This window comes from Xenopus laevis, chromosome 5L, assembly GCF_017654675.1.
Source record: "Xenopus laevis strain J_2021 chromosome 5L, Xenopus_laevis_v10.1, whole genome shotgun sequence".
Taxonomy (NCBI): Eukaryota; Metazoa; Chordata; class Amphibia; order Anura; family Pipidae; genus Xenopus; species Xenopus laevis.
The window spans coordinates 44,208,249-44,235,143 of NC_054379.1; the positions used below are offsets into that span (position 1 = coordinate 44,208,249).

A 26,895-nucleotide genomic window follows, 5' to 3' on the forward strand; every position below is an offset into this window, starting at 1 on the left:
TAATAATAATTAAAAGTAGCAATAAGAATAAATGTGTAGCCTTACAGAGCATTTGTATTTTAGATGGGGGCCAGGGATAATCCCCATTTGAAAGCTGGAAAGAATCAGAAGAAAAAGGCAAACCATTAAAAAATTATAAATACTGAAGACCAATAGTAAAGTTGCTTAGAATTGGCTATAACATACTAAAAGTTAACTTAAAGGTGAATCACTATTTGAAAGCAAAAAAGCGAAAACTTAGACACAATCATATGAAAAATGTATTATCTGGATAAGCAGCTCATTACATTAAGGGTTTTCTGTTGCATTTCAAATGCATCTTTACCCTCCAGCCACTTTTCTTTCTCTTTATTCAAAGACGCAGAGATAAAGTGTTCTGCACTAACCTTCTTATTTTCCACCTTCAGCTGTAATCCAGAAATGCAGCCTGTGGGTGCTGGCAGTAGCATGCAGTGTTCTTGAACGTGGCCAGATGTAAGTTTAATAGTTGATCGTTCATGAACCAGCTCATCAGTGGAGAGTGTTATAACAACCTCTAATATTGTATGTAACGAGTGTAACTCTGGCTTTAATACTGAGATTTGTTGAGCTGGACAAACAGTAAATCACTCCAAATTTCTTTGGTTCATCTGAACAAGCTGAGCTGCTGCTAGAACAGGCAATGTGTTTGTGAAACTCTGCTGAATGGACTTTACATACAACAGCGGGCTCACATGTGTTGGCTCTGCAGTAATTCCCAGCACCTACTGCTCAGTTGTCAGGAGGTCACCCCTAGTTATTAGGGAGAAAAGGCAAGTGGTACATAGATGTCTGAGCTGATGGAATTCTTACTGCAGGTTCTTTAATGCTATGGCACAACACAAAGTCTGATGCCCAGGATTTTTCCAGGGAAAGTACATTTAACCACTGACAACCCTTGCCAATATATTGTATTGGAAATCCATTGTATGTGATACATCAAATTATTTCAATATGGCAATATAGCAGCTGAATTCCAATGTCCAGTGACTGTCCTAAGCATCACACTGGGGTAAGATATGTAGCATGCTTGCAATATACAGGGATGGGAAGCAGCTACCAGTAGGTTATGATGTTTTTTCATTCTTAGACATTACACATCTTTTCCTGACTCTTTTTTTCCTGTATTCTTGTTAAGATCTGGCACCCTCCCTGTGTATTTGAAGCATATGTTTTGAGTGCTTCAGCACTGATGTATTGTACAGGTATGGGGTACGTTATCCGGAAAAACCATTATCCAGAAAGCTTCAAATAACAGGAGGGCCATCAAATACAGATATGGGACCTGTTATCCGGAAACCCGGTATGTAGAAATCTCTGAAATACGGAAAGACTGTCTCCCATAGATTCCATTTTATACAGATAATCCAAATTTTTCAAAATAATTTCCTTTTTCTCTGTAATAATAAAACAGTATCTTGTACTTGATCCAAACTATGATATAATTAAGCCTTACTGGAAGCAAAATAAGCCTATTGGGTTTATTTAATGTTTATATGATTTTCTAGTAGAGTTAAAGGAGAAGTCAACCCATTAAGAAAAAAACCCGTACCCCCCACCCCATTGAGACCCCCCCTCCCTCCTCCCCCCAGCCTAACTGCCCCTCCCCGGGGAAATGCCCCATACTTTATACTTACCCCTAGGCGCAGTTCCACGCAGCCATCTTCCGGGTCTTCGTGTCTTCTTCCGGTGCTTCGCCAATTTTTGCGAGTTTCGGTGCATCTGCAGGTGTCGCAAACCAGCAAATTGTTTCAACTGCACATGCGCCAACATGCCGATCTCCCACTCAGCTTGCCGAAGACCCAGAAGATGGCTGCGTGGAACTTCGATGCCAGAATCTGCGCCGAGAGGTAAGTATAAAGTATGGGTCATTTCCCTATGGGAGGCAGTTAGGCTGGGGGAGGAGGGAGGGGGGTATCAATGGGGTTGGGGTACGGATTTTTTCTTAATGGGTTGACTTCTCCTTTAAGGTATAAAGATCCAAATTATGGAAAGATCCATTATCCGGAAAACCCCAGGTTCCAAGCATTCTGAATAACATATCCCATACCTGTAATCAAATTTTTTAAAATGATTTCCTTTTTTCTCTGTTATAATAAAACAGTACCTTGTACTAGATCCCAACTAAGATTTCATTAATCCTTACTGTTGGGTTTAATGATTAAATGATGTGTTAGTAGACTTCAGGTATGGGGATCCAAATTACCATATATTTGGAAAACTCCGGGTCCTGATCATTCTGGATAACAAGTTCCAAACCTGTATATATTTCCTTTCAAGGAATTTAGAGTTTAGATCTACATTGCCCTAAAAAAAGCAAATCCATCTATGAAAGGCAGTTTAAAAAGGAACAATAGGGCCTAAATAGTCTATAATGACCAGTAGAAGCAGTAGGAAAAAAGGTCCCTTTACATTGTATAGCACTACTTGTGTACATTTAATAGTAGAGACAGGGGAACAAACACTGCATCAAATAAAATATCCATTTACACAGTTATAAAATCAAGTGCCATGTACAGAGGAGGCTTGGTCCCTGTGTCATTTAGCTTAGAATACATGGTAAATAACATTGATAATAGAATCAGATCCTTTGAGCTCAGCTTTTACACAACCCTCCGATTAGTAGTAGATCAACCTCACCAGACAGGCATCAGTCACACCTAATAGTATGATATGGAGTATGATATGGAGTATGATATGGAGTATGATATGAATTATGATATGGAGTATGATATTGAGTATGATATGAAGTATGATATGGAATATGATATGAAGTATGATATGGAGTATTATATGGAGTATGATATGAATTATGATATGGAGTATGATATGAAGTATGATATGAAGTATGATATGAAGTATGATATGAAGTATGATATGGAGTATGATATGGAGTGTGATATGAAGTGTGATATGGAGTATGATATGGAGTATGATATGAAGTATGATATGAAGTATGATATGAAGTATGATATGGAGTATGATATGAAGTATGATATGAAGTATGATATGGAGTATTATATGGAGTATGATATGAAGTATGATATGGAGTATGATATGAAGTATGATATGAAGTATGATATGGAGTATGATATGAAGTATGATATGAAGTATGATATGGAATATGATATGGAGTATGATATGGAGTATGATATGAAGTATTATATGGAGTATGATATGAAGTATGATATGGAGTATGATATGAAATATGATATGGAGTATTATATGGAGTATGATATGGAGTATGATATGAAGTATGATATGGAGTATGATATCGAGTATGCTATGGAGTCATCAGCTGTTATCATAATTCATTAAAACAAAATGTTGACGAAATTGTGAATTTTTAACGGTTACACAGAACAGAGTGTGGTTCTCAAGCTCAGTGAAAGTGAAGACAAGGATGAGTTTCAGTTTAATTTATTGTTTTACACTAACAGAAAAAAACATCTACAGCAGCAAAACACATTCATATGTCCACTTTACTGACTTCCGAATAGGTTGTTGCCAATTTTGTTGTTTTCACTTGCCTGAAAAGAAAAAGAGAAGCGAAACAGGTTGTTTGACCCACATTAGGACCTTTTTTTGAGGAAGATACAAAATTGCTGCAGTAGGGCCAGAAGTACAGCTTTGTGCAAAGACATAAGTTATGGCACAATCAGGTCTCCTACCAGACTTCAGATACTGTATATGAGTGCTACAAGCAGACAGTCTGCAGTGTGTATGAGCCCTTACAAACCTATAGCAGGTTTTTCCTAGGGAGAGTGTCATCAGTTGCTTGTTGGATTTTTCTCTATTTATTCATTTTATATATGGGTACTTTAATTTCCAATATTTTAAACAGAGAGAGAGAGAGAGAGAGAGAGAGAGAGAGAGAGAGAGATGATAGATAGATAGATAGATAGATAGATAGATAGATAGATAGATAGATAGATAGATAGATGATAAATTAACACAAATGTATGTCGCCACATACTTATGCAAATTTTCTGCTTCTTCAATAGTCTCTGGGAGTGCCCTTCCCCTGGTTTCTGGGAGAAAGTACACAAGGATGCCAGAAACAGTTGCAAGTACAGCTATGAAGACAAAACAAATAAAGACCATAAAGGGGTGGTATTATTTTATTATTATTTACTAAGCTCGAGTGAATAGTTCGAATGAAAAAATATTCGATTTTCAAAGTAATTTTTTGGGTACTTCTACCATCGAATTGGTCAATTTCGATCGAATCGAATGATTTGAACGATTCGAAGTAAAAATCGTTCGACCTTAAAAAAAAAAAAAAAATTCGACTTCATACTTCGCCAGATTAAAGCTACCAAAGACCGATGTTAGCCTATGGGGACCTTCCCCAGCACTTTTCTAAGTTTTTTTTGGTCGAATTAAAATTCTTCGATCGTTCGCTTAAAATCGTTCGAATCATTCGATCGAAGCTTTTGCGCTAAAATCCTTTGCATACGATATTTAAATTCGAAGGATTTTACTTCGAGGGTCGAATTCGAGGGTTTTTTAACCCTCGAAATTCGACCCTTAGTAAATCTGCCCCTAAATGATGGTCACATTGATGATGATGGTCACATTGCCCATTGATATACAATATTCATGTACAGTATTTTATTCTATTATTCTATGAATAAGGTCAACCTACATTTGAGCAATATTTTAATAATATGCAGACTGCATCTCTCATTAAGAGCACTTACCTAACCTCTGCTAACACCCATATTATGATTACATGTTTAACTAATATATAGGGAATAATGGACCTCCTATTGTAATAGATAAGGATATTATAAGTCATTGAGGAATTGAATTTCTAATATTCTTATATTTTACAACATTATTTATTACACACATTTCAGTGAGTCATATGACACAAATTACTCAAAATCACTAAGAACCGATCATAACAGATGACATCTATAGGTGATTACTATGCACTGCACACTGTTTCTGAGTATATAAGTTATGCCTATAGTATAGGATCTGTTATCCAGAAACCCATTATCCAGAAAGCTCCGTATGTCTCCCATAGACTCCATTTTATCCAAATAATCCAATTTTTAAAAATAATTTCCTTTTTCTCTGTAATAATAAAACAATACATTGTACTTGATCCAAACTAAGATATAATTAATCATTATTGAAGGCAAATCCAGCCTATTGGTTTTTTTAACCTTTACATGATTTTCTAATAGACTTAGGGTATGAAGATCCAAATTACAGAAAGACCCGATTTTCAAATACCCCCAGGTCCTGAGCATTCTGGATAACATGTCCCATACCTGTACTATGTTGTATCATCTATTGAAACTTATATATATATATATATATATATATATATATATATATATATATATATATATATATATATATATATATATATATATATATATATACAGAATATATATTGTATTCATTCCCTATATTATGAAGTCTTGTATTCCTTTAGTTATTGACTTACCAAATACAATAAGTGGTAGATCTTGCCAAATATCAGCTAATCGGTAAACAATAAAGGGCGTAATGACACCACCAAGATCACACAGTGATGAGCAAACCATTATGCCGAGATTCCTGTAGGAGGAAGAAACTTAAATATGATGGTATCAAGATAAAGTTTATGGAAATAAATCACCCACCATTAGGAGTTGTATTAACTAACACTTTTGCCAGTTTTGGATGTCCTATGTCTAGTGGGATAGGGAGATATGGGGACACCCATTATTAAGAAACTTCATTATAAGCAAATAATTCTATTTGTTTTTATAATTATTTTCTTTTTTCTGATAATAAAAACAGTTATTTATACTTGATCCTGCCAAGGTTAAGATAAATTCATTTTGGTGGTGATTTATCAAAGGTCGAATTTTTTTTTTTTTTTTATACCTTGATTGAACTCGAATGGTTTCTAATTTAAGAAAAAACTTGAATGGAAAAAATTCCAATCAGCGAGTTTTTGGTTAACAGCCTGTAAACTCGAATTGATCAAGTTTTCAGCTGGAAAAAACTGGAATCAATCGTATTGAGTTTTCAGGCAGATCATGAAGGCTATTAACATCTTCAAATGGTTCAAGGGACCTCTTACATGACCTTGGCAGGTTTAAGATGGTGTATTTTTGGATTGGAGCTATTTCCAGGGTGGGGGTATAATAAATCTCGAGAAATGTGTGATTTTTTAGAAAAAACTCAAAACATTAGTTTATTTTAACCTGAAAATTTGATTTTTGACCAAACAAAAACCCTAGAAAATTTAAAATTTTGTGGAAAACACAACTTTTGCCGTACGAGGTACTTACCTTATAAAGGTTGGATAGAGCTCTGCATTAACCAAACAAACCATTTCATATGAAAGGGTAATTCCCATTCTGCTCACACAGGAGAGTGTAACTATCAACCAGGATAATCCTGGGAAGATATAAACAGAAATAATAGAAATAAGGGTTATACAGAGCGGAAGAGAACCTACTTTTGCAAGGGACCAATTAGCAACAATTATATCCCACTAGGGATAGGATACAAATACAGTAAATAAAAAGTATATATTTGGTTCCCAATAATTTATTACAGTTAAACAAATTTTTATTGTGTTTTACATAAACAAACAAGATTATAGCAGAAGTCCAGCAATGGACTGATATACAATTATTTACAGCTTAGGGTGTACATGGAATGGAAGAGCATCCGGCTATAATTAAATGGTGGCGACACCATCTCAATAATTTAATAATAAATCCTTTTGAAAAAGTGTCTGGCCAAAGCTTTGTTAAGACACTATTGACAGTATTACTAAATTATTAAGAACCCAGCACATACGTTTTCTTTTTAAGATATAAACAGAGGTAATGAAATTAAAATGCTGGTGCTTATAGATTCAATTGTAAAGCAAAATAGTATTTTTGAATTTGTCTGGACATCCACACATGATATATGTCAATTTGTGGCTTGGAAGAATGTTATTGATGATTTTTATCCAGAATGCGAAGGTAGAAGGTTCTAGGGCTTTCCATGTAAGCAAAATAGATTTTTAGTATAAAAGTTGCTGTAGACACAATCTGTCACTGAATGAAAGAGTGAGCCCCTCAATATGATAAAAGACCCTAATTTAAAGGGCAACAGCATGGCCAGTAATTGAAAAATTAATACTGTCTAAAACATCAACTTCCGAAGACTTTTGGGGAATAGCTCCAGCAATTCTAGAGATAAACGTTATTATCCCTGGGAATATTTGTTATTCATCTAAATAGGATACAAAAGGGGTGGCACTGGACCTTGGGCAGGTCAGTGACATCAGGGGTGGGACTATGACACAGCAGTTGGTGATAGGGTTGCCACCTTTTAAAAAAAAAATTACCGGCCACTGGTGGGGGCCGAAAATAAAGGGGCGGGACATGATGCAGAAAGGGGCGGAGCTGAGGAAGGGCACCTCAAAAGGGGCGGGGCCACGGGGACAGCATCACAAAAGGGGCAGGGCCACCGCCCGAAGCCGACGAAGTTTTCATCGGCGGGCAGGGGATTTTGTAAATGGTATTACAAATTACCGGCAGCTACATTGCCGGTAAATTTGTAATACCGGCCCCGGCCCTGTCAGGTGTTTTACCGGCTAGGCCGGTAAAATACCGGCCGGGTGGCAACCTTAGTTAGTGATTGGCTGATCATTCACTTCACAGTTCTGTCTGGATTTCTTAATTTAGAGATCGACACGGGCAGTTCAGCATGAAAATTTTTTGTTGATCTTCTGTTCTCTATTAAGAACCTGGGCCAGAAATAGTTGTATGCAGAAGAAGCATGTGCCAAGAGTGGAATGGGCACTAGGACCCTAGGCACATACCTCTGAAGCCTCCTCTTAAGCTGGCCCTGTGAATCAGGATCAGTGAGTAGGCAAGGGGTTCACAACAGGGAGACAGAAAGATTAACAGTGGTGTAGGGGGGATCTGTGGCTGGTTGATTGCAGCTGATGGCAGTTGCTTGTCTTGAATGCCCCTTCTCTGTTATGAACATACCCGTTACACAAGTTAGAAACAATTAAAACCATTGTGTTACCCAGCACTTCAACTTACTATGTGGAATAAAAGTCGTAATTAGACAAGCAACTCCAGTTATGATGCAGCCCACTAACCACGGCCAACGCCGGCCAACGCGATCCACCGTGCATATTATTATTATTGCAGAAGGAAATTCAACCAGGGCAGAGATGAAGAAGTCCAAATAAATGTTATCACCAGTAGATCCCATGTGCATGATTAAGCCTTGATAGACTACAGCACAGGTGAACCTTTAAAGAAAAACAGTTGCTTGACATTTATGTACAACACCACAACTCTCTTAGACAGAGCCTGTAATAGGAAACAATATTAAAATATTAAAATATGACAGTGACATGTCATTGTAACAGGTGCATGAATTGGGGCAATAAAGCATATTAACCTACCTTAAAGTGGAAGGAAACCAAGTCGGCGCAAACCCCCCACCCCCCCTCCCGTTTGTTGCCCACCCTCCCTCCTCCCCCCCTCCCGCCTACCCGTCCCGCTGGGCAAATGCCCCTAACTTGTTACTTACCCTTCTGCGCAGGTCCAGTCCAGGGAGTTCACAGACGACATCTTCTTCAACGCGATCTTCTTCCTGCTGTGAACGGCGTTTTGGCGCATGCACAGTAGGAGCATTTCGCCGGTACGGATCTACTGCGCATGCGCCAAAAGTCACGCGCATGCGCAGTAGATCGTACCGGCGAAATGATCCTACTGCGCATGCGCCGTTCAAAGCAGGAAGAAGATCGCGTGGAAGAAGATGTCGTCGGTGAACTCCCTGGACGGACCTGCGCAGAAGGGTAAGTAACAAGTTAGGGCATTTGCCCAGCGGGACGGGTAGGCCAGGGGGGAGGAGGGAGGGTGGGCAACAAACGGGAGGGGGGTGGGGGGTTTGCGCTGACTAGGTTTCCTTCCCCTTTAAGGCTATAGCCAAACAAGTCAGATCTTGGCATGCACAGGGGGAGAATCCGCTCCTCCACTGCAGCACTTCTGCCCAATGTGCCTGTACCCATAAACATAACCTCTGCTCAGGTACAGGCAAACATGTCAGATTTCAGCGTGAAATGCAAAATCCCACGTTTCGGCACTGACATCCACCGCATCTGCCTGCACCGGAGCAGAGGTTCCACATCGGACAGAAGGGAAGAAGCGGAGAAGCTGATTCTTGGCCTGTGTTTCTCTGATCCGATTCATCTGGCTCTAGCCTTAAGGAATAGTACCAAAAAAATGAAAGTGTTTTAAAGTAATTAAAATATAATGTACTCTTGCCCTGCACTGGTAAAATGTTGTGTTTGTTTAAAAAAAAAACAACTATAGTTTATATAAACAAGCTGCTGTGTAGCCATGGGGGCAGCCATTCAAGCTGAAAAATGAGAAAAGGATAAGTTTACATAGCAGATAACAGCAGTGGCGGAACTAACAGGGGAGCAGAGGGTACGATTGGACCAGGGCCCGCACCCCCTCTGGCCCCCCTGGAAGCCAGTGCACTGATGAAGCCGGTCAGAATATCGCGTACGGAGGGGTTGGGGGGGTTCCGCACCCGGGCCCACCCCCCGCTAGTTACGTTACTGGATAACGGATAAGCTCTGTAGAATACTATTGCATTCTTTAATTAAAAACTTTTTTAATATAAACATTTACCAGTGCAGTGCAAAGGTATATTATATTTTAATTACTTTAAAACACTCTCATTTTTGTAAGTAACGTTCCTTTAAAGGGGATCTAAACACTGCTGCACTGCACTGTTCAACCACACTTTACTCAGCTGTTGCTGGACTACAAATCCCAGAATAATGTAGCTATACATAGCTAAACAATGTGCTATAAGGGCATTTCTACTAGCAAGCATGTCCTTTTTTCCAAGTGTGATTACAGTGTAATAAAATTATTTTAAAAAGCCATAATAATCTCTGTATGTAAGATAATAGGAAAATGCCTGGCATAGTGTTGATAATTAACATTTTATTGAATCTATACTGAAGATTATGGTCCGTAAAAATCTCGATGCATCGAATTAAATGTTTGTCATCATCTATGGAACACTAGGGGGCACATAGGGACAGCCTTATGGTTGTGTTTAGAATTTTTAATTATTTAGCTTATTGTTCAACTCTCCAGTTTGGAATCTCAGCATCTATCTGAATAGGAGAGAGTCTGAATGGAATGATAATTAATAAAAAGTAACAATAACAATAGTTTTTTGGATGCCGGGTCAGTAACCACCATTTCAAAAGAATCAGAAGAAGAAAGCAAATTGTTCAAAAACTGTACAAAATAAAAATGAGGCCTATTAAAAAGTTGCTAAGAATTGACCATTTTATAACATACTAGAAGTTAACTTAAGATTGAACTGCCCCTTTAAGGACAAAATGTGGCATTTTCTGTATCAATGTTTTTCTAAAACATGCCAAAATGCCAGTTATTAGCACTGTGGAGTGTCCAAATGTTTTCATGCTCCTTAAAGGGGTTGTTCAACTTCCAATTAACTTTTAGTATAATGTAGAGAGTGATATTCTGAGACAATTTGCAATTGGGTTTCATTTTTAATTATTTTTGGTTTTTGAGTTATTTGGCTTTTTAAATAGCAGCTCTCCTATTTGCAATTTCAGCAAATTTCCCTAGCAACAATGCATTAATATTAAAATTGAATATGAAAGGGCCTGAAGAGAAAGATGAGCAATAAAAGTAGCAATAACAAGAAATCTGTAGCCTTACAGAACATTTGTTTTTTAGCTGGAAAGAGCCAGAAGAATAAGGCAAATAATTTAAAAATTTAAAAAAAATGGAGACCAATTGAAAAGTTGCTTAGAATTAGCCATTCTATGACATACTAAAGGTTAACTTAAAGGTGAACCACACCTTAAAAGCTGTTATTGCTGCAAATGGTTGCTATACACAATATTGTAATGGGGTTGAATACATGAGCACCACAAGTCAAGTATGATAGGAGATGAGTGCCCAAAAATAAACATGGTGGTGGCATAAGTTTCACATCATGTTCAGTGCTATGGATGGCTATCTTTCAATACCTTTCACATACCTATTAATTCTTCTCTTTAATATTTGTTGTTTTTTTTTTTACTTTCAAACATATTGACTCTCATGTAACATGATGCAACATGATGAGATGTGTAAACAGCTAGAGATTAAAGAGAAAAAGGGACATACCTGTAGGTAGAGTTGCTACCTTTCCTTGAAAAAATATTGGCCCTTCAGTCAGGTGGCAACCCTACCAACCAGGGCCGGGCCAGGCCTGCTGGGTGCCCTAGGCAACCCGGCCGGCAAGCCCCACCCCGGAAAGCCCCAACCCCTGGCTCGCGATGGAGAGTGAAAAGACAGACGGCCAGGAAGGGGTGAGTGACGGAGGGAGGGGACAGCAACGGAGGGGAGGGTGAGCAGCAAGATAGGGGAGGGTGTCAAGAGGGAAATATTAAGACTTAGAGGTGCGGACTATGGGTAGGCAGAAGAAGACAGTTTTAAAGGTAGCTGCCCAGCACTCCTTATTATTGCACCCTAGACAGCTGCCACTTCTGCCCACCCCTAGTTCCGGCCCTGATACCAACAGGATAAGTTTTCCTGGTTTATAACCAGACTCCGACTTGAAGCAAGGCCACAAAGGCCCAGGCCTAGGGCAGTATAAATTAAGGGGTGGCATGCCACCCAGCCGCACAGAAAATGTTGTAATATTTAACACAGGGTTCAGTTAAGATTCTATAACCACCTGGAGTTAAAAGGGCAGTATATCCATTTGTTCAACATGAGATTAATGGATAGGGCTTGCGCTGAACATACTTTTTGCCTGTTGTTTTATTCACAAAAAATATAGTTGTTATTTCTTGGGGTGGACTTGGAGTAGCTTCCGTTTTCCTGTTTGTGCTATGTTCATTACAAAACCCTATTCATTGAACTTATTTGCAACAAGGGGGGATACTGCTACTTAGAGTTTTTCGGTGTAAGGTGATATGCAGAGCCAAGGTCAAAAAGTGTTGTAAACCATCAGAATGCCTAATGGAAGATTCCTGTCCTCTTTGTGTGCTGGTACATTTGTAATCCTTTCATTTCGAACATTTATGCAATGTAACATGCAAATAATACGACTTACCATATGTACATGAGAATCAAAGTGTGCTTCCTGATCTGAGGTGTCCTGACCAAGTCCAAGAAAGACGGAACTTGCTTTTCACAGACTTCTTCATCAGCCGTTAGACTCTGTGAATGAATACATTTGTTTATGGAGGTGTTTGTATTATTAAAACTATTAGATAGCTATTGATACCCGGCCACTGATCAGTTGCATATGTTCTGCATAACCACAGATCTGTACAGGTTGATCAGTATGTGGTTGACTAATTCTTACGGTATGAGGAGAGAGAGAGTGTGTGAGTGTATCTAGGAACCAGTGCAGCAGTAGGTGCTCTGATAATATACTAAATTTATATATTAAAAAAAAGTATTTGATGTCAAATCCTGGAAATAATCCAGAAAGTGTGTTTTCTGTTACCTCTAAAAAGTCTGGTACCGTTTTCCCATTTTTTTTGGCAATTGTGTGGATGATGACTTTGGCTTCTGCCTTTCGATTTTGGGTGATGAGCCAGCGGGGTGACTCTGGAATACACCTGGGAAAATGAATTATTGATAATAAATCCATTGCACTTACATAGCACATAATCTGATACAATCTTTGTATCAGCCCACAAATCAAGTGCTGGAACTGTTATAGATATTCTTTATATCGTTTATTCATTTTTATGTTGAAAAACACAGGCGTCATTAGTCATTTTAGCTTTATATTGTGTTACAATATAGGTAATAATAATAGGTACATCCATTATTTTGGATTCGGCCGAACCCCCGAATCCTTTGTGAAAGATTAGGCCAAATACCGAACCGAATCCGCATATGCAAATTAGGGGTGGGAAGGGAAAAAAATTTACTTCCTTGTTTTCTGACAAAAAATCACGTGATTTCCCTTGTGTTTGGTTGCTTGCAAGTGACTGTACAATTTGAGTCTAATACTGCAAAATGTGACTTTTACATTGTGAATAAGGATACTTCTATACTTGGAAGGGATCTCTTTGCTGCATTAAACTAATTAAAATTAGTTGATGGTCTCATTACTAAAGCACCGGTGCCTGCCACACAGCCAGTGTCTAAAATTTCACCACAAAGCAACACTTCACTGGGCTGTGCAAAGAACGTTGTACACAAAGTTAAGTTGAGATCAGATGTAAAATCAGTACCATTTTCTGATTCAGCATGGGAAAAACTTGATATTGATATTGTCGGTCCTTTTACAGATGCTCCTATAGACTGCAGATTTTCTATAACCTTGATAGACTATTACAGTAAATGGACAGAAATTGCAATTGTTTCTCATATAACATCAGCTACAGTAATAACATTTCTGTCTACAGTTTCAGCAGAGAAGGTAATCCAAAGGAGTTAATATCAGACAACGGACCACAGTTTGTCTCATATGAGTTTGAATCCTTTCTGAGAGAGAGGAATGTTGTGCATAGGAAATCTTTGGTGCATTACCCACCAGCAAATGGAGAAATTGAGCGATTAACAGAAGTCTGAAAGAAGCACTACAGACAGCAAATCTTACTGGGAAATCTTGGAAAGTATTTACAACAGAGTTCCTACATAACTACAGAGCAACACGCCATGCAACAACCCAATCATCTCCAGCTGAATTATTACATGGCAGACAGATGCGCACTAAGTTACATGTTGCAGATATCAAACTTAATGACAAAATAATGTGCCTACAAAATCATCTACTGCTCCAATTGATGAAGGACATTTTCCTACTCCTGATGTCAACTGCAATAGGTCTGAGGTAGGTGAACCTATAAGGCGTACTGAGAGAATCAGAAAACTACCTGCATGGACCCAGGACTATGTGATGTGAATAATGTATAGTATTGCTTTAAGATGCATTGTTGTTGTTTATTACATTTGCCTAAATGCTTTCCTACTTTAGGGGGAATATGTGGTATTTATGCAAATGGCCTGTACATGTCACCGTGCTCATACTTATACTGTGCATACTTCCTGGTAGCTTAAACGTGAAAGTGAAAGTTACTGTTGTGTAATGCCTGCATGACTCTGCTAATAAAGCACTGTTATACTCTCCTCATCCTCGGCTATCCAAAACATAACAGGATACATAGAAAGAAGGGAATAGTTTGAGCAGAGTGGTTGAAAGTAGAAAAATAAAACAAAATGTGACAGTACATGGTACAAGGGAGAGAAAATGGGAGTTGGAAAAGGGAAAGAAAAGGGGGAAGGCAACTGCAAATATTATTGCACTGCTTGCTTTACTCTGCTGTGTATGCTGAGAAATAGTAAATATTGAGGTCAATGTCAAAGTATTCTTGACAATGCAAATATTCCGGTCGGTGGCAGATTTGCTCCTCTGTGTATGCCTGAAAATAAATTGCAATTATTGGTGCAGTGCCTGTTTCCTTGTGCCGTGCCTTGTACAAAACGCCAACTATTTCTGGGGGGCAATGCTTGTCTGAATGTAATATATATTATAATTACTTAGAGAAGTGTGGAGAACATACCAGATGCAGAGTGCTGCTGCAAGGTGCTTTATTTCTGACTACATACATATACATTGTGTGTATTTAGTCAGAAATAAAGCACCTTGCAGCAGCACTCTGCAACTGGTATGTTCTCCTCACTTCTCTAAGTAATATTAACACTATTGACCAGCGGAAGGTCATAGTGGATAGAAGCACCACGGAATACTTGCTCAGGCAGTGCGACGGAATACCCATAGTTTGACTGTAATATATATTATGTCAGTTGCAAAGCTAAAATGTATCATACCCTGCTTTGCATCACATTACATTCATATATTGATTTGAACAGTAAATTCACAAAAATGCTGCTCAACAAGTCAACTCCATGATGACTGTACCTTAAGAATCATTGGTTTAGGGTATTTTTCATACCAGTAATATGCCAAGAAAAGGAAGTATGGTATTGTGACTGTCATCTGCAACCATCTCCAGTGTGGGAGGACATAGGCCACTCCTGAGAGCAGCAGAAGGCCAACAGTAAATGCAACCTGGTAAAGGATTCCAACTGTCCTTCTGTGTTCCAAACCAACAAACTCTGCAACTGAAACAGAATATGTAATTAATTATAGCACGATGTGTGCATTAATGTAATGTGTATGTCCAGCATAATCATTGGTATCAGGATTAAATGAAAAGATTGCATACAGTGTATATATATATATATATATATATATATATATATATATATATATATATATATATATATATATATATATATATATATATATATATATATATATATATATATATATATAAACCGCTCGGTCGGTGCACAAAGATCACAAAATGGATGCCTAGGTGCTGGAGCATTACATCAATAGTATCAAAACAACAAACAGTCCGCACTCATAGGTCTTTGGTGAAAGAAACAAATGTAGTTTATTCAACGTTTCGGCTCAGCTACATGAGCCATCTTCAGGAAGTCAGGAAGAATAAACATTTTTTATTGCAGAGCTTACAGCCTAATGTTTCGGCCTCATCCGAGGCCTTTCTCAAAGTGAGGCCGAAACGTTAACCTGTAAGCTCTGCAATAAAAACATTTTTATTTAAGTAGTAAGACCTGTGAGTGCGGATCTTCTTGGATTTCTTGTGGATAAAATTATGGATACTGCACCCAGGCATATGAACTTTCTATTAGAGAGTGCCGGCTTTCCTTGGTATTATATATATATATATCTATATATATAGATATATATATCTATATATATATATATATATATATATATATATATATATATATATATCTATATATATATATATATATATATATATATATCTATATATATATATATATATATATATATATCTATATATATATATATATCTATATATATATATATATATATATATATATATATATATATATCTATATATATATATATATATCTATATATATATATATATATATATATATAAATATATATGCTGCAAAAAGATTCCGCACTCTCAGGACTTATAATTATTTAAAAATTATTTTATTGCAAAGAACTAATGTTTTTTGGCAGTGGATAGAGACTATTTGTTTACTCTGCACCCAGGCATATCTATCATCTGTATCGTGAGTGCCAGCAACCTGTGGAACTATCTATATATATATATATATATATATATATATATATATATATATATATATATATATATATATATATATATACTATATATATTATTAGCGTTGCCAGCTCATCCCTTTAATACCAGCCATATATTGAATCCACACAAGAAAAAATCCGGATGCACACCTTTTGTTTGAAATATGTCAAAAATGATTTATTAAGCTCCATACATATAAAAAAGGGCAATGTTTCTGGGCCCTCAGGGGCCTTCACATCCGGCTTGACTAGTTAGCAATTCCCTAAGCAGCACAAATTTGCTAGCGACCGCTTCACCCACTTCAAAACACTTCGCCAGGCGTAAATTTGCCAGGACAGGGCTAATTCCCTAAAATGGGAAGTTGCCACTAGATTCTAGTCATCCCTGTTTTTCTTTCCCTTTCCCATGCAAGGACAAAAGCTTTTAGGACCTCGTTCTAGATATTTCTTTATCAACCAGCTATTTTAGGGCTAGTCCACACGGGGAGATAGCCACGCGTTTGCGGTCGCGGCGACAAAGCGCCGCGACCGGCGCAGGCGACAGTTTTGTATGGGCGCCTATGTAAAAACGCCTGTGCTAACCACACGAGGCGATGCGCTTTTCAACAGTCGCCTGAAAATGCCTCGCCAGGCTTTTTCAGGCGACTGTTGAAAAGCGCATCGCCTCGTGTGGTTAGCACAGGCGTTTTTACATAGGCGCCCATACAAAACTGTCGCCTGCGCCGGTCGCGGCGACTGGCGCGGCGCTTTATCGCCGCAAGCGCAAACGCGTGGCTATCTCCCCGTGTGGAATAGCCCTTATGGGTTAAAAAAAATCTTTATGTGGCATTTCAGCGAAAAAGATGTGAACCAAGACAATGGTTATCCTGCAATAAATCTACCCCAAGACCTATCTATGGAATGTAAATTCTGTAAATAAGTGAACAACCTTGGACAGATAAAGAGAATAATAAAGGAATATCTTTGATTGTGGTGCTTTTGTAGAAGAGTAGTTTGGACTGTACATGGTTCATTGTTTTCCTTCATGTATATAGGAAAATATGTAAATAGGCTGATAGATAAATGCTTCCAACTTTCTACATTTCCTACATTCTTTCTGCAGCTTTCCCCACTTTTTCCTCTGCTTAATAATTAAGGTGGTCATAGATGTAACAATTACAGTCTTTCCTGAGACCATTGGAGCATTTCTTTTCAATACAGATGTGCAGAGCTGAATCATCAGATCAGTGGTGTAACTAAATATTACTGGGCCCCACAGCAAATTATTTTTCAGGCCCACAAAAGGTATAGAGGTTGACCTGTTTTACCAATATTTATTGAAAATGTGTATGAATCAGGGCCTCATGGGGCCCCTTACCTCATGGGCCCCCCTGCAGCCGCAGGGTCTGCTTCCTCTGTAGTTACGCCCCTGCATGGTCAGATATATAGGTAGAAACAATAGAATTCTACCTGTATGTGACAAATCAGCACTAACAATGTCTGATGTTCAGGTGCTTTACTTCTTTCCTGACTAAAAATTTCCAGCCAGCGACATCGCCAAGTCTACAGATAGTCAAGTCTTCTGCTGATATCGGTCGTCTCGTCTCCCAACATACACGCACCAAATATCGTACAAAATTTTTTTTCGTACTATATTATCGGTGCATCTATGGCCACTTTAAACCAAACCAAAATAGAAGAGTCTATAATGCCTGTTACCTGTTTAATGGACTGGGTGCACCTTTATACTTATAAACGGAGGGACATTTTAATGGTTTTAAAGGAAACACAAAGCTTCCATAACTGACTTGCTCCACCCAAATACGTCTGAACTATAACTTTTAGTCTAGCAACATCAGGGCTGGCTTCTTAAAGGGGTTGTTCACTTTTGAGTTAACTTTTTTATGATGTAGAGAAATTTGCAATATCCATTTCATTTAATTTTTTATTATTTGTGGTTTTTGAGTTATTTAGCTTTTTATTCAGCAGCTGAATGGTTGCTAGGATGCAAATTACTCTAGAAACTTTGCATTAATTTTAATAACAGACTTTATTATTTTTGTTTTTTGCATTATGTAGTCTTTTATGATGCAGCACGCCTGGTTGCTATTTAAGCAATCTGGTTGCTAGGGTCCAAATTGCCCTAACACTAAATTAAATAAGAGGCTGGAACATGAATAGGAGAGGGCCTGGATAGAAAGATAGTGAATAAAAAGTAGTCATACCAAATACATTGTAGCCACAAAGAGTAAGAGTTTTCTGGCTGCTGGGGTCGGTGACCCCATTTGAAAGCCAGAAGCAGCAGGCAAATCATTAAAAAACATTTCTTAACAAGTAGAAAAAATATAGAAGGCCAATGGAAAAATTATTTAGAATTGGCCATTCTATTACATACTAAAAGTAGATGTAAAGGTGAACCACCCATTTAATTTAAACAATATAGATATGATCTAAACTACTTACCTAGTATATAGCCTGACAGCCAACACCCTTTGCTGACTAACCCCTGAATAAACCGAAAGATCACAATCAAGGGGTAGTTGGGAGAAAACGCCATCAGTATTCCAAAGATAGCAGTAATTAAGAGAGAAGTCATCAGAAATGGTTTGCGGCCAAATCTAAGGAGAAGAAAAACACAGACAATTGTTCTTTCATATCAGTGAATCAGAACCTGACCTGCATAACCTTACCAGTGATCACAAAATGAGTTAAAAACTTATGATGGCCATGTTTTATATTAAGTAATGCTAGCCAACTTGTTTAGTGGTGCCCTTCCTTTATGAGCTTCCCTCCTGCAGTAATCTGGTCAAAAGAAAAGATACTGCCTATTTAATTTAACCTATCAGTGCACAGGTTTGTACAGGAATGCGATTCATTATTCAGAAACCCGAAAGTTCTGAATTATGGAAAAGCTGTCTCCCATTTTATCCAAATACTCACATATGTAAAAATTATTTCCTTTTTCTCTGTAATAATAAAACAATGGCTTGTACTTATTAATCTTTGATGGAAGCAAAACCAGCCTAGTGGGTTTATTTAATGTTTACACGATTTTCTAGTAGACTTAAGTTGTAAAGATCCAAATTTCAGAAAAATCCTTTATTTGGAAAATCCCAGGTCCCGGGCATTCTGGACAACGGTCCCATAACTGTACTGCTAAAACATCCTCTTTTATACCCTGTCTGCCCAAAGCAATCAAATGACGTTTACCGGGATCCCTGCATAGAAGGGCAGCCTGCCTAAATTTGTTGGGAGTTTCCCCTGTCTGGAGATAACCTCAGATTTAAGAAGCATAGTGAGGTCATCATGCTGCTCAGTTTTTTTAACCCCTGACCCTTCTGCACAAAGATATACCTGTACATCCCCAACACTGCTACCCTCTGAAACCTCTAAAATCACTGTAAAGGACAAATGACCCAAAATGATAAATCAGCTTAGATATTAGCCCCAAAAAGCAGCCAAACTACACAACCTATTTTGTTTCAATGTTTTACTTAATCAGTGAATCCCCAACAGTGTGACCAGGCCCGGACTGGCAATCTGTGGGTTCTGGCAAATGCCAGAGGGGCTGCTGTAAGTTTCCATAGACAGTCACTGTGTATTGGTCTGGTGGGAGTCTGTTTGGGCTGCTGTGTGGCCAGTTTGGGCCTCTGTGTACCTGAAATGCCAGGGCCTATTTTGAATCTCAGTCCAGGCCTGAGTGTGACAAATTCTGTACAGACACTTTAAATGGTGGAAGCCCTATAACGAATCCAGATGTCTTTGTATATACAAAAAAGTGCAGCTCTGGAAGAGCAACAAAGTATAAATTAGATGGGCATGAGGTCAAAGTTTCTGCTGCACCCAAGTTTAGTGGGCTTAATGTAAATCCTCATGAAATTGGCCACTATATGATTGTTTTCCATTTTAATTACAGATGTTCCCAATGTTCCTGGAATTAAGGGGCAGCAATTCGCCCAGCCGCAAGGGCAGTCTGCCTGATTCTGGAGCGCTCAGAGCTCAGCGCTTAGTCCTATGGTAGGGAAAGGATGCGCATACGTGCGATACTATAGGAGGGAGGGGGCACCAGAAGATGCTGGCCTCCAGACACCCTTAGGGGAAATACAGCCCTGCCGGTAAAAAAATATTATTATCTGTAATCAAACACCAGGTTTAAGGGACAACCATCACCAACACTGAAAATGATTACTTCCCCAGCATTTCTATCTGCAGGCAGATCAGTGCACAACAAACCAGTTAATTATTTACACAAAAATTCATTCTCCAAAACACTACTTCTAAAAATAGAAACAAGAAAAATGTTCAGATATAAATTACAGCTATGGCTACTGGAGGTTATGTCCTTATCACTATGCAATCTGGAGTTTGTGCTCAGGGCTTTCCATATGCCTGTATAAAATTATTCTGCAGGAGGATCACTGCTGATCTGAGCATGCCCATGGCCCTGGACTGCAACTCCAAATCTAAATGTACTAGAAATGTGCCAGATGGGCTTTTTTTGAGTGTTAAAGGAGAAAAAAACCCTTAACTGAAAGCTAGTGTCCCTGGAGACCCAACTCCACCTAAACCTCAACAGCTTGCTCCCCCTATATACTTAAAGGAGAAGGAAAGCTACCAAGGCAGTTTATAGTCAATAGATTAACCACAACAGTGCAAGCTAGAATGTAATTTTTGTTCTTTAGAATGCTTTTCCATACCTGAGTTAACAGCTCTAGACACTGTCTCTGTTTGTTTAGGACAGCAGCTGCCATGTTTGCTTGATATAACATCACTTCCTGCCTGATTCTCTCCCTGCTCGCTCATAGCTCTGAGTTCAGATTACAGCAGGGAGGAGAGCACCTATTGCTAATCTGGACATAGGTGATCAGTGTAAGATATTAGCCTGGCTATATAACCCCTGCTCTGCACTGACTCTTATAAGTTAAGTGTGCTTGTTCCTAGGTGCTCAGGTCCCTGTGATTGTTTTTTGACTCCTGTCCGTTGTGTGACTTCCTGGTTTTGACCCTGGCTTGTTCTTGACCTTGGGTTTGCCTCACGATTCTGCTCCTGTTATCTGGTTCTGACACTGCCTGTCTGACTATGTCAGGCTCCTTCTTTACCGGCTCCTTCCCAGAGTATACGTTTGATAGAGTTGCATGCTCCTTTGGAAGTTTCTGGATTCTCATGTGGTAAGTCCTGGCAGCACCTGAGTATCTGAGGGCCAGGCCCAAAGCCAAAGGTGGCTGTTACAGGCAGAGGAGTACATCTAGACAAGGATCCAGTCACTCCCCTGGGGTTTGGGTTTGCCATACACGAAAAAAAGAACAAGTAATAAGACAATATTATTAGTTCACATACCGGTCTGCAATATATCCACTGATGAAGCCGCCAATAAAGAATCCCAAGTTGACGCATGACTGAATCAAATCCAACTTCCAGGAATCGCCACAAACAAGATTAAACTGCAGGAATATTGCATAAAGTAACTTCAACAATCAAGGTTGGTAGGTTAATGCTTCTGTTATAATAAAACAACATATCAAGCAAAGAACAAGAACATGAAAGCCATTCAGTGAGGTCAGATTAGGAAAGAGGCATGTCCCTTTAACCAACGTACTGTATCTATATCTATCTATATATATATATAGATATAGATATTCACAGCTAATGTCCCAAAATAACGTGTTTTCAATTATTCCTCTACTCACAACAATGGGGTATGTGACAGATCGCAGCAGGATTAGTTCTGTGCCTTTTAATGCCTAAATATACCCCTTCTGCCACATTCGCATTTAAGTTTTAGGCCATCCACATTCTGCTGTCCAGGGCCACAAGCAGTTCAGATGAGATGCCAGTGATCCTTGTGCAGATAATAGTTATTAAGTTACATAAAGGGTGTTTTTGCCAAAGGTCAGTTGGCATATTGGTTAAGGAGAATGCCTAACATGGCTCTGTGGATGTGAGTTTGAACCTGTCAACGTTTTTTACAGGTAGATTTTTTGGAAAATCTGTTTTATCATTCTAAATGATTAATTTCTTGAAGTTATAAACTGGTTCGATCAGTTGGATTTGGAGTAGAATATTCTGCCCATTGGGGTTACTACGGTTGACTTATCTCTACTTTTACTTGAACCTACAATTTAGATAATTCATTTAGTAACTGGAAGAGGGTTTTCACCTTTAAATGAAATTTTAGTACGATGTAGAGATTCATATTCTGAGATTATTTGCAATTAGTTCTCATTTTATCTTATTTTTTTATATCATTTTATATGGTGGTTTCTGAGTTATTTAGCTTTTGATTCAGCAGCTCTCCAATTTGGAGTTCCAGCCAGCTGGTTGCTAGGGTCAAAATTACCATAGCAACCATCCATTGATTTAAATAAGAAACTGGAATATGAATAGGAGAGGGTCTAAATAGAAAAACATTTATAGCCTTACCAAGCATTTTTTTAAAGGGGGTCAGTGACCCCCATTTGAAAGCTAGAAGAGTCAGAATGTGAAGGCAAATCATTCAAAAACTATAAAAAAGGAAACGTGAAGGCCAATTGAAAAGTTGCTTTGAATTACATTCTATTACATACTAAAAGTTAACTCAAGTTACTAACTTAAAGCTAACTTAAAGAACCAATGAACAACCCCTTGCATGATAAAAGTAGTTAATGTGATTTCTTCTTTAACAAAGTGACTACTAAGATATAAATTTTTAAAATATCAGCAACAGTTGGGTTTTTTTTTTGTGCAAAACTGTTAAGCTGCTGGTGTATTTGAACCCAGACACAGAGAAAGGCTCCTTATTTGTTTTTGCAAAGCGAAAGGTTGTACCGTCTCACCCCACTCAGAAGACACTAGTAGAAGGTCCTTCTCACTAAGGCCAACATTTTACACAACAGTGGGTAAAAGATTCCAAAGACTGAAATATAAAAATCACTAAAGCTGCTGGGGCAGATTCTTTGCTGGTGAATGAATGGGAGTCATGACTAGTTCATCTGTAAACTTGCCCCTGTGTTGCTTGAATTAACTGTGAGGGTGAATGTCTAAGGACTGCAATTGTGTGTTCATTGTATATTCCATAAGCTTGGGCCAAGTAGTGTAAAGCCTTCATAGTTGGGAGTATAACGCTATAAACACCATAATGACATTTTCTGCACTCAAGGGGTGGAGGGATTGTGGACTGTAATGGAGAAGGGAAGTGGTAGTACAGGTGTGGGATCTGTTATCCAGAAAGCTTCAAATTAAAAAATCCGTCCCCCATAGATTCCATTTTATCCAAATAAATAATCCAAATTTTTAAAAATGATTCCCTTTTTCTCAGAAATAATAAAACAGTACCTTGTATTTGATCCAAACTAAGTTATAATTAATGCTTACTGGAAGCAAAAGCAGCAAATTAAATTTATTTAAAGGGATACTGTCATGTATTTTGTGTTTTTTTAACATATCAGTTAATAGTGCTGCTCCGGCAGAATTATGCACTGACATCCATTTTTCAAAAGAGCAAGCAGCTTTTTTTATATTTAATTTTGAAATCTGACATGGGCCTATTGTCAGTTTCCCAGCTGCCCCCAGTCATGGGGGCAGTGACTTGTGCTCTGATAAACTTCAGGCACTCTTTACTGCTGTACTACAAATTGGAGTGATATCACTCCTTCCCCTACCCCCCAGCAGCCTAACAAGAGAACAATGGGAAGGTAACCAGATAGTAACTCCCTAACACAAGATAACAGCTGCCTGGTAAAGCTAAGAACAGCACTCAATAGTAAAATCCAGGTCCTACTGCAACACATTCAGTTACATTCAGTAGGAGAAACAACAGCCTGCCAGAAAGCAGTTCCATCCTAAAGTGCTGGCTCTTTCTGAAAGCACATGACTGAGATGGCTGGCTACACACCAACAACTAAAAAAAATACTCTTGCTGGTTCAGGAACAAAATTTCATATTGTAGAGTGCATTATTGTAAACAGTGTAATTTAGAAATAAAAACAACATCATAAAAAACACAACAGAATCCCTTTAATGTTTACATGATTTTCTAGTAGACTTAAGGTATGAAGGTCCAAATTATTTAATTATTATTTAATCATTTATTATTTAATTGTCCATATCCTGAAAACCCCAGGTTCCGAGCATTCTGGATAACAAGTCCCATAACTGCAGTGCAAACATTTAAGAAAATAATTGTATTATTAAAAACAGCAATAAAAACTCTTGAACACTGATGTTAGTAGCTTTGGTAGCAGTTGCCAAGGGTCCATATGTTGGTAACAGCAAGATGACTGGCATAAAGCTAAAAAGGGCATCCTCTATTGCTGCCTAGCCACTGGTACAGAAAGGGCTAAACAAAATAAATCAGCATGAAAAATTGCTGTCCCCAATATCCCATCTTACCTCTGTCACAATGGATGACCCAGTAGTATTATAGACCCAGCCATCTTTACAGCGTGTAAGTGGTGGTTGGCTAGTGATATTCAATGGCGAGTTTGTGCAGCTCGGAGATGTGCTATTCCAGTCTACATCATATTGATAACACTGACTCAAATAGAAAGAATCAGTTGAGCCATTTGCTTCTAGAACGGTATAGTTAAGCTCCTCTTGTAGAGTCCATCCACACTTATTGCTTAGTTCCGGAATGCCAGCACTGGCACACCTATAATCAGGTACAAATCCTAGAAAAACGATTCCCATGTAAATGGGAGTAAACATAGCTGATATGAAACACATAAGTATAAATATCCGCCTTTGAAAGGCATCAAACTCCCCAATATGTTGCAGCAGGTCATCAAAAGTTGCCATTTTGCTTTAGAGAAAAATAAATCTATTTAAAATAAAATCTGTTATTAAAAAAAAACTGATTCAAATCCCCAAATATTTTCCAGAGAAAGGGCTTGGTATTCCTCCCCATTGTATTATATACTGCCAGCTGCTGTGAAATCCTGACTAGAGATTAAATGTTTTACAAAGTTAAACATTCGTGTTTGCTCTTACAAATCAGTAACACGAGAGAGTCATAAAATCAAAGCTTTAACCCGCTCTAATTGTAAAATGACCCCAAACACCAATTATTATGATTAATATTGGATATAAAACCATCTAAGACATTAGTTTTGATTTAGCACATTTTATTACTTTTTATTAGAACTTTTTAATCCTAATGATAAACATTGTTTCCTTCAAGGGTTCAAGGACACAGAATGTCCTCATTTTGCTTTTTTTATTCTGGCTCTGTACTAATTTAATTACATTAAAAAGGGTTGGTGGAATAATAACCTTCTGCTTTTAGTTTTAATAACATTAATGTCCTTTTATCAATTAAAATTACGTAAAATTACAGATGATCTGGCGCTGCCACATTGATTTTTTACGCAAAAGGATTCTCCATATAAAAGAAGAAAAGGTGGGTTTTTCAGGTTCTGGGTGTTTCAGTTGTGGTATGCATTATATGGATCTATATAAATATGCAATTTATTGTCGGGCACACAATAAATTAGCACACTACAAGAAAAATTCCAAACTTGCATTAAAACTGGCCATGTATGGACCAATAAAAGCTTTTCAAAGTCCCTCCAAACCAAGTCAGTAGCTTATTGAGTAGTGTATAGGGCCCTGGCAACAGACCAATATCTGGCAAATGTGAAAATTCCATTATCTGGTTATCATAGGCCACCAATGCAATCCACAGGGGTTGAATGATCAGACCATTCCGATTTGCTCAGCCTGCAGGTGACCAATCAGGTTAAGATTCATTCAATTGGTGGTACAGGTATAGGATTCTTTATCCGGAAACCAGTTATCCAGAAAGAACCGAATTACTGAAAGGCTGTCTCCCATAGACTCCATTTTATCCAAATAATCAAAATTCTATCAGCCCTAAGGCCAACAATTGGATCGTCCTTTGTATCTTATTAAAACCAGTCGGATGTGGAACGCATTCATATTTTGGGATTTTGCCCAGATATTGGTCGGGTAGATCAATCTGTATTACAAATAGGAGCCAGTACATTTGTAATACTAAGGGGCACATTTATAAAAATGTGAGTTTAGAGATTAATAAATAAAAACTCACCCACATTCTATTCATTTCTGTGGGATTTTTAGAACCGTATTTTATCATATGGTGAGTTCTAACTGTCACCCATTGATATCTACAATTCTAAAAATCCCATAAGAACGAATAGAACGTGGGTGAGTTTTTATTTATTAATCTCTAAACTCAGATTTTGATAAATCTGCCCCTAAAGTTCAGCCCATGGCACACAACCTTGAGTCTGCACTCAGTCCAGAATCTGCCCCTTATTCTTCCTTTTTCTCTTCTCTGATCCTCCTTAAACTGGTGTGATGTCATAGCTCTGCCCCATTTCATCATCACCCTGCCCTCATGACATCACAAATCACCTCCTTTGTCATCGACCCCCCACCACCACCGCTGGCTGGTAAATCATTTCTGAAAATGTGGCAACCCTAATTGACTCAGAAGCTTAAAGCGGCCCATATATGAATACATCAGAGAGACAGCTGCCAGCAAGCTATGTTCTAAATAATTGTGTTGGGAAAGTGAACATTTACATACATTATTTAAAGGAAAACTATACCCCCAAAATGAATACTTAAGCAACAGTTTATATCATGTTAAGTGACATATTAAAGAATCTTGCCAAACTGGTATATATATTTAAGTAAATATTGCCCTTTTACATCTCATGCCTTGAACCA

At 38.1% G+C, this 26,895-nt stretch overlaps 1 protein-coding gene across 2 annotated transcripts; it reads right to left on the reverse strand.

The window, feature by feature from the left end:
* Positions 1-3,422: 3,422 nt before the first annotated feature.
* On the reverse strand, positions 3,423-25,213 carry slc22a2.L (solute carrier family 22 (organic cation transporter), member 2 L homeolog). 2 transcript variants are annotated; one of them, NM_001094204.1, is given in 11 exon segments: positions 3,423-3,548; positions 3,995-4,094; positions 5,483-5,595; positions 6,318-6,426; positions 8,079-8,293; positions 12,148-12,254; positions 12,547-12,661; positions 15,011-15,179; positions 18,670-18,824; positions 21,544-21,647; positions 24,574-25,049. In NM_001094204.1, coding segments are annotated over 11 exon segments (1,653 nt in total). In that variant the 5' UTR covers positions 24,979-25,049; the 3' UTR covers positions 3,423-3,487.
* Between the last annotated feature and the right edge of the window lie 1,682 nt (positions 25,214-26,895).